This window comes from Gopherus evgoodei, chromosome 6 (genome assembly GCF_007399415.2).
Source record: "Gopherus evgoodei ecotype Sinaloan lineage chromosome 6, rGopEvg1_v1.p, whole genome shotgun sequence".
In the NCBI taxonomy this organism is placed as follows: Eukaryota; Metazoa; Chordata; order Testudines; family Testudinidae; genus Gopherus; species Gopherus evgoodei.
In genome coordinates, this window is record NC_044327.1 from 102,983,802 (window position 1) to 103,000,799 (window position 16,998).

The 16,998-nt window shown below is 44.8% G+C and overlaps 2 protein-coding genes across 4 annotated transcripts; both read left to right on the plus strand.

Annotated features, from left to right (window-relative positions):
- Nucleotides 1-4,830: 4,830 nt before the first annotated feature.
- Nucleotides 4,831-9,372, plus strand: MOCS2 (molybdenum cofactor synthesis 2). Of its 3 annotated transcripts, none has more exons than XM_030566142.1 (4): nucleotides 4,831-4,955; nucleotides 6,390-6,514; nucleotides 7,593-7,739; nucleotides 9,285-9,372. In XM_030566142.1, the coding sequence occupies exons 1-3, from the start codon at nucleotides 4,944-4,946 to the stop codon at nucleotides 7,717-7,719; spliced, it is 264 nt and encodes an 87-aa protein (XP_030422002.1). In that variant the 5' UTR covers nucleotides 4,831-4,943; the 3' UTR covers nucleotides 7,720-7,739; nucleotides 9,285-9,372. The 3 variants fall into 3 exon arrangements, with proteins under 3 accessions (XP_030422002.1, XP_030422000.1, XP_030422003.1); XM_030566140.1 differs by lacking the exon at nucleotides 9,285-9,372 and adding an exon at nucleotides 7,836-7,925; XM_030566143.1 differs by lacking the exon at nucleotides 9,285-9,372 and adding an exon at nucleotides 7,836-7,925 and having other exon boundaries at nucleotides 6,393-6,514.
- Nucleotides 9,325-16,143, plus strand: LOC115653217 (molybdopterin synthase catalytic subunit). The gene is made up of 5 exons (XM_030566139.1): nucleotides 9,325-9,413; nucleotides 9,956-10,083; nucleotides 10,933-11,086; nucleotides 13,476-13,599; nucleotides 14,270-16,143. Exons 2-5 carry the CDS (start codon nucleotides 9,963-9,965, stop codon nucleotides 14,336-14,338), a joined length of 468 nt encoding a protein of 155 aa, XP_030421999.1. The 5' UTR covers nucleotides 9,325-9,413; nucleotides 9,956-9,962; the 3' UTR covers nucleotides 14,339-16,143.
- The last annotated feature ends 855 nt before the right edge of the window (nucleotides 16,144-16,998 follow it).

Genomic DNA, 16,998 nt, shown 5'->3' on the forward strand with positions numbered 1-16,998 from the left:
AAGGGTGTCATAAACAGATAGTTAAGGGTTAATGTCTCTTTAACCTGTAAAGAGTTAACAAGCTCAGTGAACCTGGCTGACACTTGACCAAAGGACCAATCAGGGGACAAGATACTTTCAAATCTTGGTGGAGGGAAGTCTTTGTTTTGTGCTATTTGTTTTGTTCTTTGTTCTCTCTTGGGGCTAAGAGGGCCCAGACGTGCAACCAGATCTGTCTCCATTTTTTCTAACAGTCTCTCATGTTCAGAATAGTAAGTACTGGCTAGAAAAGGCAAATTAGTTTTATGTTTGTTTTCTTAATTTGCAAATGTGTATTTTGCTGGAAGGGTATTTTACCTCTGTTTGCTGTAACTTGTATCTTAGGCTGGGGGGAGGGATTCCCTCTAGTCTATGTATAAGCTGAAGCCCTGTAAACATTTTCCATCCTGGTTTTACAGAGAGCTTTTAATAAAAGAAAGAAAAAGTAAAAACTTTCTTTTTTTAAGAATCTGATTTTTTTTCTTGTGCAAGACCCAGGGGAATTGGGTCTGGACTCACCAGAGACTGGTGGGGGAGAAGGAAGGGGGGGGAAGGTTAATTCCTCTCTATTTTAAGATTCAAAGAGTTGAACCACAGTGATCTCTCAGGGTAACCCAGAGAGGGGAAAATCTGGGAGGGGGAAAGGAGGGGGAATGGTTTATTCCTCTTTGTTTTAAGACCCAAGGGGTTTGGGTCTTGGGCTCCCCAGGGAAGGTTTTGGGGGGACAGGGAGTGTTCAAGACACTGGAATTTCTGGTTGGTGGCAGAGCTATCAGATCTAAGCTAGGAATTAAGTTTAGAGGGGTACATGCAGGTCCCCACTTTCTGGACACTAAAGTTCAAAGTGGGAATAATACCTTGACATGGTGGCAAAGTTGGGATTGCTAGGACCCAAAAGCCAGTGAGTTTTTTTTCTCTCCTTTCTAACTGCTTGGAAAGCACTCTGGGAAGGGATTGAGTCTAAAAGCAAAAGCCAGTAGGATTTTTTTTCTCTCCCTGCTAACTGCTTGAAAGCAGGCTGAGAGGAGTGGGTTTTAAAACTAAAGCCAGTGAATTTTTTTTTCTCTCCTTTCTGGCTGAGGAAGGCAGCCTGAAGGCATAGGTGTAAAGTTCTTTAACAAAGGTCTTTGTTAAAGAGGTGGCAAGCTGTGAGCCAGCAGACACCAGCAAAGGGCATTTGCAAATGAATTGTTTTTTTTCTTTCTAACTCTTCGGGCATAGATAGTTAGAAGTCTCTGTTAAGGAAGCAGTCTGGGCTGCAACATTCCAGGCAGTAAGCTGCAGAGGGCACAGCCAGCACAAGAAAGCAGGAACAATGAGTTCCAAGGAACGGGCAAGAGTGGATGCAGAAGAACAAGCCAAAGAAGCTGCCCACAGGAAAGACATGGGGAGGAAACAAAAGGAGATAGAAATAAAAAAAAGAGATGGAGATAAAACAAAAAAAAACAAATAAGAGAAAAAGAGATGGTGATAAGAGAAAGAGAAGAACAAGCCAAAGAGGCGGCCCACAGAAGAGAGAGAGATCCAAAGGGATGGACTTAGCAAAGACTAAGCCAGATGTTCCAGCCAACCCTAACAACCCTTCTCCAAGTACTGTTTACCATCCCAGGAAATTTTCCACCTACAAGGCAGGTGATGACACTGAGGCCTTCTTAGAAAATTTTGAAAGGACCTGCTATGGGTACAACATCTCTACAGACCAGTACATGATAGAGCTGAGGCCACAGCTTAGTGGACCCTTAGCAGAGGTGGCGGCTGAAATGCCTAAGGAACACATGAACGATGATAAACTTTTTCAAACCAAGGCCAGAATCAGAATGGGGATAACACCTGAGCATGCCTGTCGGCGGTTCAGAGCCCTAAGGTGGAAACCAGAGGTGTCATTTACACGACACACCTCCCACATTGGAAAGAATTGGGATACCTGGATATCAGGAGCAAATGTTAAATCTATGGACGAGCTGTCCCTCCTAATGCAAATGGAGCAGTTCTTAGAGGGTGTTCCTGAGGAAATAGAAAGGTATATCCTGGATGGGAAGCCCAAAACTGTAACTGAGGCAGGGGAGATTGGAGCCAGATGGGTGGAAGCGGCAGAAAAGAAAAAAGCTACTAGCAAGGGCAGCGAATATCACGGGGCAAACAGACAATAAACCCTATCACCGAGGGCAACCCCAGACCCCACCTACAACCCCAGGAAAGCCCCAGACTCCCTATTGTCCCAACTCACCACTCTCCAGCAACCCACCTCGGCCCAGTGACCAGTCAGCTGGGCGATGCTTTAAATGTAATGAACTGGGACATATAAAGGCCAACTGCCCCAAGAACCCCAACCGAGTGCAGTTCATTACACCACCATCACCCCAAAGATCCCCTGGCCCAGATGCCTCTCAAATACCCTTGGAGCAAAGGGAAACTTTGAAAGTGGCCGGAAAGAAGGTTATTGCATGGAGAGACACGGGGGCACAAGTGTCAGCTATCCCCAATCCTTAGTGGACCCCAAGTTCATCAACCCAGAGGCTCAAGTGACAATTTACCCCTTCATGTCAAAATCTGTAGACTTGCTTACAGCTGAACTGCCTGTCCAGTACAAAGGCTGGTCAGGAATGTGGACTTTTGTAGTCTATGACAATTATCCCATCCCCTACTGGGGGAATACTTGGCCAACCAGGTAAAGTGGGTCAAGAGGGTGGGAATGGTTACACGCAGCCAAACCGGGCAAGCTTCCAGACCCATCCCTGTTCCTGAGCTGTCCACAAGGGCCCTGTCTGTGTTACCAGAGACCCAGACAGAGGTGGTGGACTCGGATCCCCTGCCAACGACTGCAACAGCCACAGTGCCTCCAGTCCCAGAACTGGAACTGGAAAAGCAACCAGCACCAGAACCGTTGCCAGCACTGATGCCAGCACTTGCAAACCCATCTCCAACCCCAACGCCAGAGGGCGCCAGCGGGCCTGAATTGGCAGAAGCAGCAGACAACCATACCCAAGAGGCTCAGCCAGAGCCTGAAATACTACCTGGTGCACCAGCGGAGAGCAGTTCACCAGCAACGAAAACAACCCCATCACCTACATCGTTTCCAGAGGGACCAAGCCCAAGTCCACAGTCTAAGGAGGAACTGGTGTCTCCAGCCTCAAGGGAACAGTTCCAGATAGGCAAATTTTCAGAGTGTTGAATGGAAGGGTTAAGTGGTGTAATTTCCATTAACATTCTCTTATTGGAGTAGTTTGGGGTGTTTAGTACAGTGGACAATGATTTATCAATACATCCCCTACCAAAGTGAAAATGATCCTATTGTGTGCAACAGCAACTTTCATGGGTGTTTCTCAGAAAATATGTTTATGACTGATATTCATTCCTCACTTGCAGACAATTTAATCTTTTCCCTTTGTGGTTCATAGGTCAGTCTTAGAAGTATATATTTGTACTTAGTTTCTCATTCATAGAGTGATTTGGGTCCTTGGATGGAAGCTGCTACTAAAGTGCATAGTACAGGGGTTCTCAAACTGGGGTCAGGATCCCTCAGGGGTTCACAAGGTTATTACAGGGGAAGTCATGAGCTGTCAGCCTCCACTCCAAACCCTGCTTTCCCCCCAGCATTTATAATGGTGTTAAATATATAAAAATGTGTTTTTAGTTTATAAGGGAGGGGTTGCACTCAGAGGCTTGCTCTGTGAAAAGGGACACCAGTACAAGTTCGAGATGCACTGGCATAGTATTTGTTGTTATATTATGTTGTAACAATTGGGCTAGAGTGAATGTGTACTGCTGGGTTACCTGGATGAAATCAGAAATGGTCAAATGTGCATCATAAACCCATATCACTATCAGTTATCAGAAATTCTCCTCTTGTTCAAGTGATAGGGTCTTTACATTTGGAAGATTTGAAAACTATTCTGCTGCTGTGAAGATACAGGTGAGCAGTGCAGTGACAACTGTAGGCCTACCTGGCCAGAGGTTTATTACATCAAGGTTTCTCAAGTTGTGGTATATGGAACATTTGTTGTTGGTCTTCAGAGCATTTACCTGTCCTATAATGCTGGATGCTCCTCATTTCCAGCTGTTAATTGTACTGAGTGAGCTAACACTCCTTTAAATATTGTCCCACGGTTACTATTCCACGTAACCAACTGCTGTGTAGTTATCAGAAAGGATGCTCTGTATTAAAATATGGCACTATGGATATTTTGAGACTATCTGGTGTTACCATTCCTTTTAATTACATTGCATATTTATAACGTGAAACTGAGTGTCTGGATCCCTTGGTTGCAAATTGGTTATTGATACACTGTCCCAAACACACAGCTGGACGTCACAGAACGAATTCAAAGCCAGGGTCGCTGCCCTGAGGGCCTTTCAGCCTAATTAGCTTGTAACAAATGTCCGGGAGAGCCTGTTTGTTGCTGGTGAGAACGGTACCTCATGTCATGCTCGGGCTAAATCCGAGGACGCAGCGGCCTGTACTAGCCAGCGCCCTCCAGCTCTCAGTGCCAGGACAGCTCTGGCCTTGGGGCCGTTCGCACCTGAGCAGCCCCAGACATCCCGGAGCAGGAACTAGGGCCGGGGGATCCCCGTCCACCCTCTCCCCGGGGTCCAACCCCGTTACTGCCAAGGCGGGGCTGAGCCGCACAATGCGCCCCCGGGTTGGGGTGGGCTCAGTGCTGGGACCGCTCTGTCCCCACGGTGGGGCTGGCTGGAGCTGCATTTGCCGGCCCTTGGGCCGGACCCTTTCGTCGCTCCGGGCTGGCGTCTCGTTGCCCTGTAGCAAGACGCAGGGCCCCGGCCAGGCTGGAGCTCCGGCCCAGTGGGCGGGCCGGGAGGCAGGGCCAGTCGGCGGGCTCCGCGCAGCTGCTCCTGTTCGGGCCGGGCGCAGGCGCTGTAGCTTGTTCCCCTGCGGGAAGCGGGTTCCGACCCGCAAGGCTCTGTCAATGAGCTGCGAGGTGTGTAGCCTGCACCCGGGCGGCGGGTGTTTACACGGCACCGGACCGGGGGGGGGCAGGGACAGCGGGCTGCTCCGGGGCACGGCAGAGGCAGTCAAGTGGAAACGTGCAGTTCCGTCCCGGCGGGTGTTTACACGGCACCGGGACGGGAGGGCAGGGACAGCGGGCTGCGCCAGAGCAGTGCAGAGGCAGTCAGCCGGAAACGTGCTGCTCAGCCCGGCGGGTGTTTACACGGCACTGGGACGGGGGGGCAGGGACAGCGGGCTGCTCCGGGGCACGGCAGAGGCAGTCAGGCGGAAACGTGCTGCTCCGCCCCGGCGGGTGTTTACACGGTACCGGGACTGGAGGGGGGGGCAGGGACAGCGGGCTGCGCCAGAGCACTGCAGAGGCAGTCAGCCGGAAACGTGCTGCTCAGCCCGGCGGGTGTTTACACGGCGCTGTGACTGGGGGTAGGGACAGCGGGCTGCTCCGGGGCACGGCAGAGGCAGTCAGCTGGAAACGTGCTGCTCCGCCCCGGCGGGTGTTTACACGGCACCGGGACGGGGGGGCAGGGACAGTGGGCTGCTCCGGGGCACGGCAGAGGCAGTCAGCCGGAAACGTGCTGCTCAGCCCGGCTGGTGTTTACACGGGACTGGGGGCAGGGACAGCGGGCTGCTCCGGGGCACGGCAGAGGCAGTCAGGCGGAAACGTGCTGCTCCGCCCCGGCGAGGCTCGCTCCCTGCTCCCCAGGGCGTGCTGGGGTTTGCTGGACTCGGCGGTGGGGTGCCTGCAGGGGGATTGGGTGACCACGGGACACGTGGTAATCAGCCCCCCCCCCCATTCATTCTGTTGCGGGAGTCACGAGAACACTGGCCACCTCCTTAAGGGCCCACAGTGTAGTAAGCAGTTGCAGCTGGGCCTAATTAATCACGTACTGGCTTGGGGGGCCTGGGGTGCAGTCTCTGTAATGAGCTGTTGTGGCTCTCGTGCCTAAAACGAGATCAGGCATTAACGTGAAGTGAAACGAAAGTGGAGAACGCTGGACTTGCATGCAGGACCGACGCTAGGGGTTTTAGTGCCCTAGGCGGACGGCAATTTCGCTGCCCCGCGGGCTGGTCCCGTGGCTCCGGTGGAGCTCCCTCAGTTGTGGCTCCGGGAGGTCCACCGGAGCCACGAGCAGCCGACCGTCCACAGCCACGACTGCGGTAGGTCCACCGGAGCCGCCTGCCGCCCCCTCCGGAAATGCCACCCCCCAATAATCCTGGCGCCCTAGGCGATTGCCTAGGCCACCTAAATGAAAGCACCCTGCTTGCATGTGATCTTTATTTTAAAATCGTAACGCTTAATTCATCATTCTTCCTTGGATGATGGTTTGGGGCCCATTTCCTGCGCTCCAAATACCCATTGAGGTGGGAGATGAATGGTGTGTAATCTGAATGGAGATTTGTCTTTTAGCAGGTTGTTGCGCTGTACTTTGCCAGGAGCGCTGAATTGGCAGGTGTTCGCTCTGAGATTATTTCTGTACCGCAACAATTAACCTCTCTACAGCTGTGGGAAGAAATTGTGAAAAGGCATCCAAGGTAGTTTTAGACTAGTGGTGTCCTCGAGTTTGGGGTTTTTGCAAACTGTTAATGGAGTTACAAATGTAATATAGTTGAATTAAATGTATGTCAGTTTTTCAGTATAATAAAAGTAGTAAAATCTGTTCTACATTTTGCTACTTGTGATCTTATTTGTGAGCATGTAGTTCTACAAATACGTTCAAAAGAGTGAATATTTTACTGACTTTTTGCATTAAACTGGCTGGCATTAGTAGCAGCAGCTAAGCTTGCAACTGGAAGGCTGCAATTAAATATTAGAGAGGGTCTTGCCTAAAATCAAACAAAATTGGGTTTTGCGGTAGCAGTAGCAAGTAATCAAACTGGAGTGTATTTTACCATATAGCCTGATACTGGATTGGCTACTAAAACCTATGGACTTTGATCATTTTGTGGCCTGTAGTTTGCAAGTTTTATTCTCCCTATGAAAAGCAAATCAAATGATGTTTTACAGAGGCAAATTGTGCAAAGCTCTTGAAGATGTTACATACCCTACCCTGACTTGGCTGGAAAATGAAATTGTGTCTTGCCTTTCTGTCAGCAGTCACCACTGGCTTCTAACCAGATCTCTAACACATTGACAGTCTTATTTGCCCAGTTGGCACATCTACTTGCTTCTGGGCAATAGTATTTTCTTCCGTTTGTGCTATACGCTGTAAGCACAAAGTATAATTCTTTTATTATGATTGATTTTACCTTTTCTAAATAAAGCTTCACTTCTCTTTTCTACTGGACACATGGTATCTTCCTATCCACTGTATATAATTTATTTTTTATTTTGCTTGAAATAACCAGCTCAGTTCCTATCCTTAGAAATTTTATTGGTTTTGATTCACCACTGGTCCTTTCCCATGAAAAGATAATCACCAAGTCCAAGGGCATACAGTTGTTTGTTGTGATTAAAAAAAAATAAAAATAAATAGTACAAATGCAGATGCGTAAGTCGTAATCTTACTGACTTCAGCTTCTCTGGGCTGTGCACCAGTCAATTGTTCACATTTAACTGTGAGAATTCATGCAAACACTTAAATATATTTATGCTACTGCTAATCCTTCTCAGACTTGCTGCCATTCAGGATCAAGTAGTTTTCGCTGTTCGCCAGGAATACGTGATTCTTGGTGATCAGCTTCTGGTCCTGCAGTCAGGTGACGAGGTTGCCATTATCCCACCTATCAGCGGGGGCTAACGCCAGGCAAACACACTTGGGTATGTATAGTTTCTTCTTGTAAATGGCCTGTGTGGGTTGATCGTGCATTGAAACATTGCTGGAATTATCTTTTTTTAATTTTCCTCTGTATTTAGGGTCTAGTGATTTGTGGATGACTTTCCCCTTCCGCTAGAACTCTTTGAGAGGGTGTAACATGCATCCCCTGCAGTAGACGGCCGTGTTGCTGACACTGAGGTGTAAGTTGGTGCAGTAATAAATGATTAACAAATTTGCAACAGATTGGAAAAAGCTTTCAAAATAGTTTGGGCTAGATTCACACAGGGACTTGGTTGCCTAGACAAATCACTGGGATTCACAAAGCCTGAGCTTCCTGGGCAATGAGTGGCAGGAGATAGGCACGTAAGAGTGGGATTCACAAAAGCCAGCACACTAGGTAGGGAGTGGCATAAACTAGCCAATAGGAAATGCCAAGGAAAAGGATGTGTCCTAAGCCTGACCCCTCTCAAGGAGTTGAGTGCCGCCTCCTGCTTTGGATTCTCAGCTGTGAACCCTCTCAGAGTTAGGCACCAAAGGTGGTGGTGAAGGACCATCTCCCTCATAACTTTTGGCCCAGCAGTGAGGGTACATCCCTGGGATGTGGAAGACCCTGGTTCAAGTTGCTCCTCTGCCTGAGAGGGAAGAAGGAATTTGAACAGGGATCTGCCACCTCTCAGACTATGTTTCTGATATGGGTCTTCCTCAGTCTTTCGTGTTCATATATCATTGGAGCAGGAGGACTGGATCCTGTGTCCGCTATATCCTGGGTGACTGCTCTAATCACCAGGTTGTAGAGTCATTCACATGCTCTTGTGCTCTGTCTCTCTGGCCCACTGACTAACTCATTATTTGTCCACAGTGGAGCAGCTTTAATGGGAGAGACTAAGGGAGGCCCATATCAGACTATCCCATAGCCTAGTAGCTACAGCACTCACCGGAGAGGTGACAGATTCCTCTTCAAATCCCTTCTTCCCTCAGGCAGTGGGACTGTACCCTAATCACTGGACCACAAGTTAGGAGGGAGGTCCACACTGCCCACCCCCACTTTGTGTGATGTTAGCCATGGTCTGAGCATGCCTATGGGATTGGCCCCACAAGTGCATTAGGAAGAGGAATGCGCTTCTTCCATTGCTTTGTGCATCACACTGGGGCTTAGGTGCCCAGCTACTTAGAGCGAGGCAATAGTGTGCATGCTCAGAAGCCAAAAAATAGGCTCCCTGGAAACTTTCAATGCAAAAACTTAGGTGCTAAGGAAGGTTGAGTGCCTGTGAAGTTTGATGGCAGCTAAGCAGGGGTTTTGTGAATACTAGTGGTGCCTAGGTTTCTTTGATAATGTGGTCCTTTAAGTTGTATTTTTTTTAAAGATCTTTTTGTGCTTTTATAGTTGTGGCTTTCAGTAGAGGTGCCAGTACTCATGATTGGCTAATATCACAATAAAAAGAAACCTTTTTTCACTTTGATTTTTTAAAATTAAGATGATTTAAAGCAATTTTGAAATATAAAATTATCCTTTTTCTCTGTTGCTAAAAGAACATCTCTCCTTTCAGATAGTCTCAGTGGATGAAATTCTGTCTCAAGAACTGTAATCGGGATAACTCCACTGATTTATGCTGGTGCAACTGATCTCAGAATCTAGCTCACTGCTGTTAAACAAGCTCCTCCTCATGCTTCCCAGAGTAAGTGACATCTCTTGTTCCCATAGAAAGTGGCGGTGTCCCTTTCTGGACTGGTTGCTGCTCTGTCAATGAGCCCTGGCTGAAAGAATGCTTTTAAACTGCCTCTGGAGCAGTAATTTTTTTATCGTCATAAGATTCCCTGCCTCCTTCTAACTCCAGACAGTTTATAATTTGACATTCTTAGCCAGTCATACAATAGGACATGCTAGCACAGGGGTCTCTGCTAGCTGATCCCACTGCAGACTGGGTCCTAGAATTGGTATATTAAAACAAACAGAGCCCCGGTACCTCCAGAAATTGCCAACAAGAAGTGCAATTAGTGTTCTCCCAGCAAAGGGGCTAAGAACTGATTCAGCATAGAGACTGACCTTTTTCATTTCTACTGGTGAGCTCTACAGCTGAGGCACATTAGTGGGTGCCATACATTTGCTGGATACATTCAAGCCCCACGACTGTTTAAAAAGCAGCTTCCAAATGGCCAATGTAATTAGAAAAGTAACTTATTAAATCTTTGAGTTCCGTAGCTTTCTGTTTCCTTCCAGAGAAGCCATGAATGAAAATGAAGATGAGCCCAAAGATTTCATCAAACTGAACTATGAAAAACTCTCTACAGATGAAGTGTCAGAGCTGGTGATTTCTCCATGCTGTGGGGCTGTGTCCCTGTTCATAGGTGAGTTTAATGCCCCTAAAATAAATCGCTGAATGTGTATATCCATCAGTAAGTAGAGCAGAGGTCACCTCAGAAGTTCAACCTCATGCTTCCTGAGACTACTTAAAAAATAAGTCCCTGGGACAAACCAATAATATTTAGCAAATTACATATTAATCATTTCGAGCAAGATCATGGCCACCGCTGGAGCAACTTACACAAAAAGAGATGGGGAGTAGATAGAACTATGCTTCTGTCAACCCCATGTGCTGACCATCAGAGCTGTGTTTCCACCACCCTCCAATGTAGGGCTGGGGTTCAATGCCACAGTGTAGCCCAAATGCAACTTACCTCTTCATAAAATGGTATCTGAAGAGATGAGACTTAATTCTAGCCTTGTGGTTAGTATATCAGGACCTACATTTTCAGAACCCTTTGTGCTCAGAAGTGGGTACCATTGTGCGCCTAAGTTCCATACAGTTATTCATGTTGTATGAGCAATTGCCGTGACAACAGGCACAACTTTCTAAACACAGAGGGCCAGATCTGTGCTAGTAAAGATGTTGCCATCTTGGGCATCGGTAACTTCGGCGTGTAAAATCTGTGGCTGAAATTCTGTCCTTTTTATACATTAAGAATTGTTAATGTACTTAAAAAAAGATCACTTTCAGCTCATTGCAGTGAGTTGGTTGAACCATTTCCAGAATAGGAAATATGTAGTTTGGACATTCTGAGATCACATGCTCTTTGGGGCAGGGAGTATATTTTTGTTCTAGCACAATGGGGTCCTGACTGAGGGCTGGAGTTTCCAGGTACTATTGCAATAGAAATAAATAATTTATTTGTTTTTAGTAATTCATTTATTTTTAGGTACTACAAGGAATAACTTTGAAGGGAAAAAGGTGATTCATTTAGAATATGAAGCATACTCACCAATGGCAGAAGCTGAAATAAAGAAAATCTGTAGAGATGTTAGACAGAAATGGCCTTCAGTCAAACATATAGCAGTGCACCATAGACTTGGGTATGTATGGCCAAGATGTATCTAACTAAATGTGAATTAAATGTCAGTATGCTTGTACTTGCATATGGTGTGAGCAGGAACCTGCATATTCTCTGCTGCAAAACCTGCCACTGAATCCACCCCTTGTTGCAAAATTGTGCTGCAGTGCCTGGTCATTTAAAAAAAACGTCAAAGAAACTTTCAAAACATGAACCACATACAAACCAGTGTGGTGATGGATGCCTGAGGCGGTACGTAGCCTGAAACACAGTGAAAATAAAACTAAGATTTATCTGAAGCTGCCATAGTGTTTCCAGTCTCTTGCCCTTACCAGAGTATACAAGGTCTAGAATTCAGTCCTACCCTGGAATATCTTTGAAATAGGCATTGCCAGTCGTGCTGGCTGGGAGATCAAGGGTTTTTCCCAAAACTTGACAATTACCCTTTTGTTGAGTTTAAAATGCAGATCCATTGGGAAGTAATGGTGCATGACGATAACGAGCCTTGTGGATAAGGGAGAAGCGGTGGATGTGATATACCTAGACTTTAGTAAGGCATTTGATACGGTCTCGCATGATATTCTTATAGATAAACTAGGAAAGTACAATTTAGATGGGGCTACTATAAGGTGGGTGCATAACTGGCTGGATAACCGTACTCAGAGAGTAGTTATTAATGGCTCCCAATCCTGCTGGAAAGGTATAACAAATGGGGTTCCGCAGGGGTCTGTTTTGGGACTGGCTCTGTTCAATATCTTCATCAACGATTTAGATGTTGGCATAGAAAGTACGCTTGTAAAGTTAGCGGATGATACCAAACTGGGAGGGATTGCAACTGCTTTGGAGGACAGGGTCAAAATTCAAAATGATCTGGACAAATTGGAGAAATGGTCTGAGGTAAACAGGATGAAGTTCAATAAAGATAAATGCAAAGTGCTCCACTTAGGAAGGAACAATCAGTTTCACACATACAGAATGGGAAGAGACTGTCTAGGAAGGAGTATGGCAGAAAGAGATCTATGGGTCATAGTGGACCACAAGCTTAATATGAGTCAACAGTGATACTGTTGCAAAAAAAGCAAACGTGATTCTGGGATGCATTAACAGGTGTGTTGTAAACAAGACATGAGAAGTCATTCTTCCGCTTTACTCTGCGCTGGTTAGGCCTCAACTGGATTACTGTGTCCAGTTCTGGGCACCGCATTTCAAGAAAGATGTGGAGAAATTGGAGAAGGTCCAGAGAAGAGCAACAAGAATGATTAAAGGTCTTGAGAACATGACCTATGAAGGAAGGCTGAAAGAATTGGGTTTGTTTAGTTTGGAAAAGAGAAGACTGAGAGGGGACATGATAGCAGTTTTCAGGTATCTAAAAGGGTGTCATCAGGAGGAGGGAGAAAACTTGTTCACCTTAGCCTCCAGTGATAGAACAAGAAGCAATGGGCTTAAACTGCAGCAAGAGATTTAGGTTGGACATTAGGAAAATAGTTCCTAACTGTCAGGGTAGTTAAACACTGGAATAGATTGCCTAGAGAAGTTGTGGAATCTCCATCTCTGGAGATATTTAAGAGTAGGTTAGATAAATGTCTTTTAGGGATGGTCTAGACAGTATTTGGTCCTGCCATGAGGGCAGGGGACTGGACTCGAACCTCTCGCGGTCCCTTCCAGTCCTAGAGTCTATGAATCTTACCAGGTCCATCCTGTACTGGGATCTCCTGGAATCAGTGGGTAGATGCAGGTTTTGGTGCTAGTGGAGCCTGATTCAGGATCAGGGTCTAATTTGAGCACATCACAAATGGCTGCCTCCCCACCTCTCAGCAAAGATAACCTAGCTTTACTGAACAGTGGTAATGTGAGACTTCACTTATTTTTACAAAATGTATTACACTAGATGAAAAATATCCTCATGATATGAAACTAAAAATCTTTACAAATTCAGTTTGGATGCAGAACTGTGCTATTAACAGGTCAAACTGAACTGCCAGGTTCACGGGTGCAGCCTGTCAGTGATTATGCAGGTACACAGGGGCTAGAACAGGCCCTTACTGTTTGATACTTATTCACTGGTAAAACTCAGTCCCTTGCAATAGGTTTCACAATCATTTTTGCAAGTTAGCAAAAGTTCTGCTCTATGCTGTATTGTCTAAAACAATTTTCCTATCTAATCCTGTAAACCTGTTTTAAAAAAAATGAATAAATATGTTTGTAAAAAGCATAGGACTTGAGCATCGGTTGCTGATTGAAGTTGAGTGGGTTTTATTTTTTAGAGTATAAGCTGTTAGGGGCAAGGATGCTCATTTACTCTGTATTGTGTACAGTGCCTTGGTAGAATGGAGCCCAGCCATTGTTGAGGACTTCAGATGCTAATGCCCTGTAAATGTTAAGTTCAGTGTCCTATTTCTGTCTTTCCCTAGTTTAGTTCCAGTAACAGAAGCAAGTGTGATTGTAGCAGTCTCCTCTCCACACCGAGTGGCATCTCTTGAGGCTGTGCAATACTGCATCAACACTTTGAAAGCAACTGTTCCAATTTGGAAAAAGGTGAATTTCATTATTGTAGTTTACAAAAAATGCCACCTCTCGTCTTCACCGTGCTCTCTGTCTCTGGGGTCCGATAGTTGTATAAGCATGTAAAACCGTCAGCTGTCCACTTCTGTGATTTATATTGCAGAGAGATGTATGAGAAAGGATGGTCAGTGCTTTGGGACAGGACTGGTTCTGGGTTCCAAATGTTCAGTTCTGAGGACTTGGCCCTTGATTGTCAGCTTCCAGTATTTTGGATGTTAGTCATTTTTTTTAGCATCTCTGATTTATGAACAAGTTAAATATCCTCCTTTCTAAAATAAAGACTCAGTAGTTTAATATGGAATAATGTAGAAGGCAAATGCATTACAACTTGATCATCATGAGCACTGTATGCTTTCGTTCATGAGCTCTGTGTAGGTGGACCCTGCACAGAGCCCTACTAATCCCCAGATTGGGGATCTGTATAGGCTTGGTGTGTCCCGCCATGGAACTTTATTGCAGAATCAGGGCCTGACACTGTATGCATCTCAAGATAGTGTCCTCTTTCTGTGTGTCTGCCAAACACTATGCAAACTGTTTGTCCTGTATAACTAATAGCAGATTAGCTGTTGAATTTTTGTGCACTGGTTGTATTTCTATGTAGCAGACTCCTGAAGCACTTCCCATTCTTTGTTTTTGTTTGCAGGAGATTTATGAGGAGGCATATTCTTGGAAAGAAAACAAGGAATGCTTTTGGGCAGATGTGGAAAAATAACTCCATCTCCAAAGTCACTCTACAGTGCATGCAGATCAGCCTTTACTTGTAGATACTTTACAGCAGTGGTGGGCAACCTGCGGCCTGTCAGGAAAATCAGCTGGCGGGCCGTGAGACGGTGTTTACATTGACCGTTTGCAGGCGGGAAGCAGTGTCCCGCGCCGCTTCCTGCAGCTCCCATTGGCCTTGAACAGCGAACCACGGCCACTAGGAGTTGCGGCCAGCCGTGCCTGCAGACGATCAATGTAAATACTGTCTTGTGGCCCGCCAGCTGATTACCCCGACAGGCTGCAGGTTGCCTGCCGCTGCTCTACAGCGTATGCATTATAATACTTGAGTCTAAATCAGAATGAAATACAAACAGTAATTAGATTAGATTAATAAATAACTTTCATTTTTTGTAAAATCACCCAGCTGTGCTTTTTTAAATAGCTAGACAGTTTTTTTAAAAATGATTTCTCCAAAAATTCTTAATTGAAAGGACTCTAGTTTTATATACTATATGCTGCTTTAATACCTTTATTCTGGCACCTTGTGTGTTCATTGCCAGCACTGGAGAGCACAACATGACAATCAGGTTTGTGTTTTTTTAATCTTAAAAATACCCTTTGTTAGTTTTATATGACTGCAAAGTCAACATACCAGCTTTTAGATAGTTTGACAGTTTTAAGTTGATTAAACGTTTTTTGTACAAGCAGAGAAAAAATTATAAATTATACCCAGAGTTACTAATGGTACTTCCCAGTGGCTTTGTTTCATAGAAATATTTTTACTGTATAGTTATTACAGGTCCAATCACATTATGGAAATTTAAAGCTCTTATTCGAAGTGAGATCATACACAACTAATTTGCATTAGCAATAAAACACAAACTTAACTGAACTTTAATGGATGTATAGAGCTGACTAGTTTTGAAGCAGCTTTTGCAGCAGTCTTATTCTATGGGTTAAAAAAAGCCAATAGTTGTTACAAATTAAAACAGTTTTAAGTCTCTGGCTTGAACTACAAATGCAAGAATATTTACAGTTAGGAATAAAATTTCTCATTTTAACTAATTGTTAAAAGGATATTGTCTTGAAACAGTCAATTTAAAAAAATAATTCAGTAGATTTAATAGGAGGAACTAATTAGTTAATGGGGCTACTCGCATAAGTAAAGTTACTCACATATACAAATATTATTATCAATTTGCATTATAGTTTTGTATTGTAGAGGTCTCAACTGAGATCAGAGCCCCATTGTGCTCAGCCCTTAGAAACCTAGTGATAGATAGCTTCTGCCCCAGAGAATTTATAATCTTAAATAGACCAGAGAAGGGAAAGAAGCACAGGGGTGTAGTGGCTTGCCCAAGATTACACAACACTTGGGCCCTACTTGTTTCACTGTTTCCTCAGTAGCACAGTCAACTGCACAAAGCAAAAACAGATAAAGACAATTCTCTCTAATCTTTCAGTCACAGTAATCCTTGGTGTTAGTTTCAAGCAGAATAAGTTTTAATACAAAATCAAACCCCAAAACTTCAAACAAGTGAGATTAAACTGGATCCTTGTACTGTTTTTTGATGTACTTCGTACTGATGGCAGGGGACATCCCTGGGAAGAAGAGAAGCCGCTCTTTGCATGTGTGCATCTATTATGGGTGTCTGATGTGTCTTCTATATCATATTTAGGTAGGGGAGAGTAAGTTAGACTGAATTTTCCTTGTTTGGAACGTGCGAGTGAAGAAGGATGATGTTCGGATGTGGCTTTGCTGTATGGATTGTTCAGTGCTATCAGCTCCATGAATAAAGATAATTTCTACAGAGATCAATATTTGTTGAGGTTTTTTTTAAGTGCACTTATTATACCCAGTGTTTCAAATTCTTGGCAGCAGTGGCTTCACCTTAATCTGTTTCCAGGGAGAGGCCCCAATTCTGGGATCAAGCAAAAAATGGGTATTACTTACAAAGAGAGGTATAGGACTAACATGCCGTATTGGTGGTAGTCTATGAACCACGCAGAACCAGTATAATGCTTATATGCTAGCATTAAAACAGAAAATGACATTGCAAAGTTATACCTTATCTGGGTCAGTAGCAACTTATGGAATCTACGGATTTCACTGGTGCGTCTGTAACTGATCGGATGGAAGGAGAACAGAATAATCACTCACATATCCCCATCATAGAAGCAGCTGGAGAGAAGATTTCAGATCAAGGGGAATACTACTTCCCTCCCAGTAACCAGACGTAAGAAAGGTGAGGCATGTTGTGTTAAACTGCTAAGATCACACCATCAGTTTTTGTGTCTGTACTTCAAGGCACAAGCATCACTTAGTCTAAGCACTAGTTTAGAACAATAAGTCTTAATTTGGAAATGTGTAATTTGGGGTTCTTCAACTGGACTATAAAATAGAAATGGAAAAGTTCCAAGAAAGCTTATGCACATGTATTTAAAGGTTATGGGAGTTACTGGAAGTTATAGTAGAGAGAGGATGTTAAGATACTTGACACATTCAAGCAACTTCTGAAGACTTAAGAACTGATTAATCCTGCCTTCACCTCTATCCTATAATATAACAAAGGTACACCCAGCTAAACCAGCACAACTAGTATTAACTAGCAGAAATACTGTTATGCAGCAACTCAAGAGCATTGGACATTAGGGTAATGTGCTTTAAAG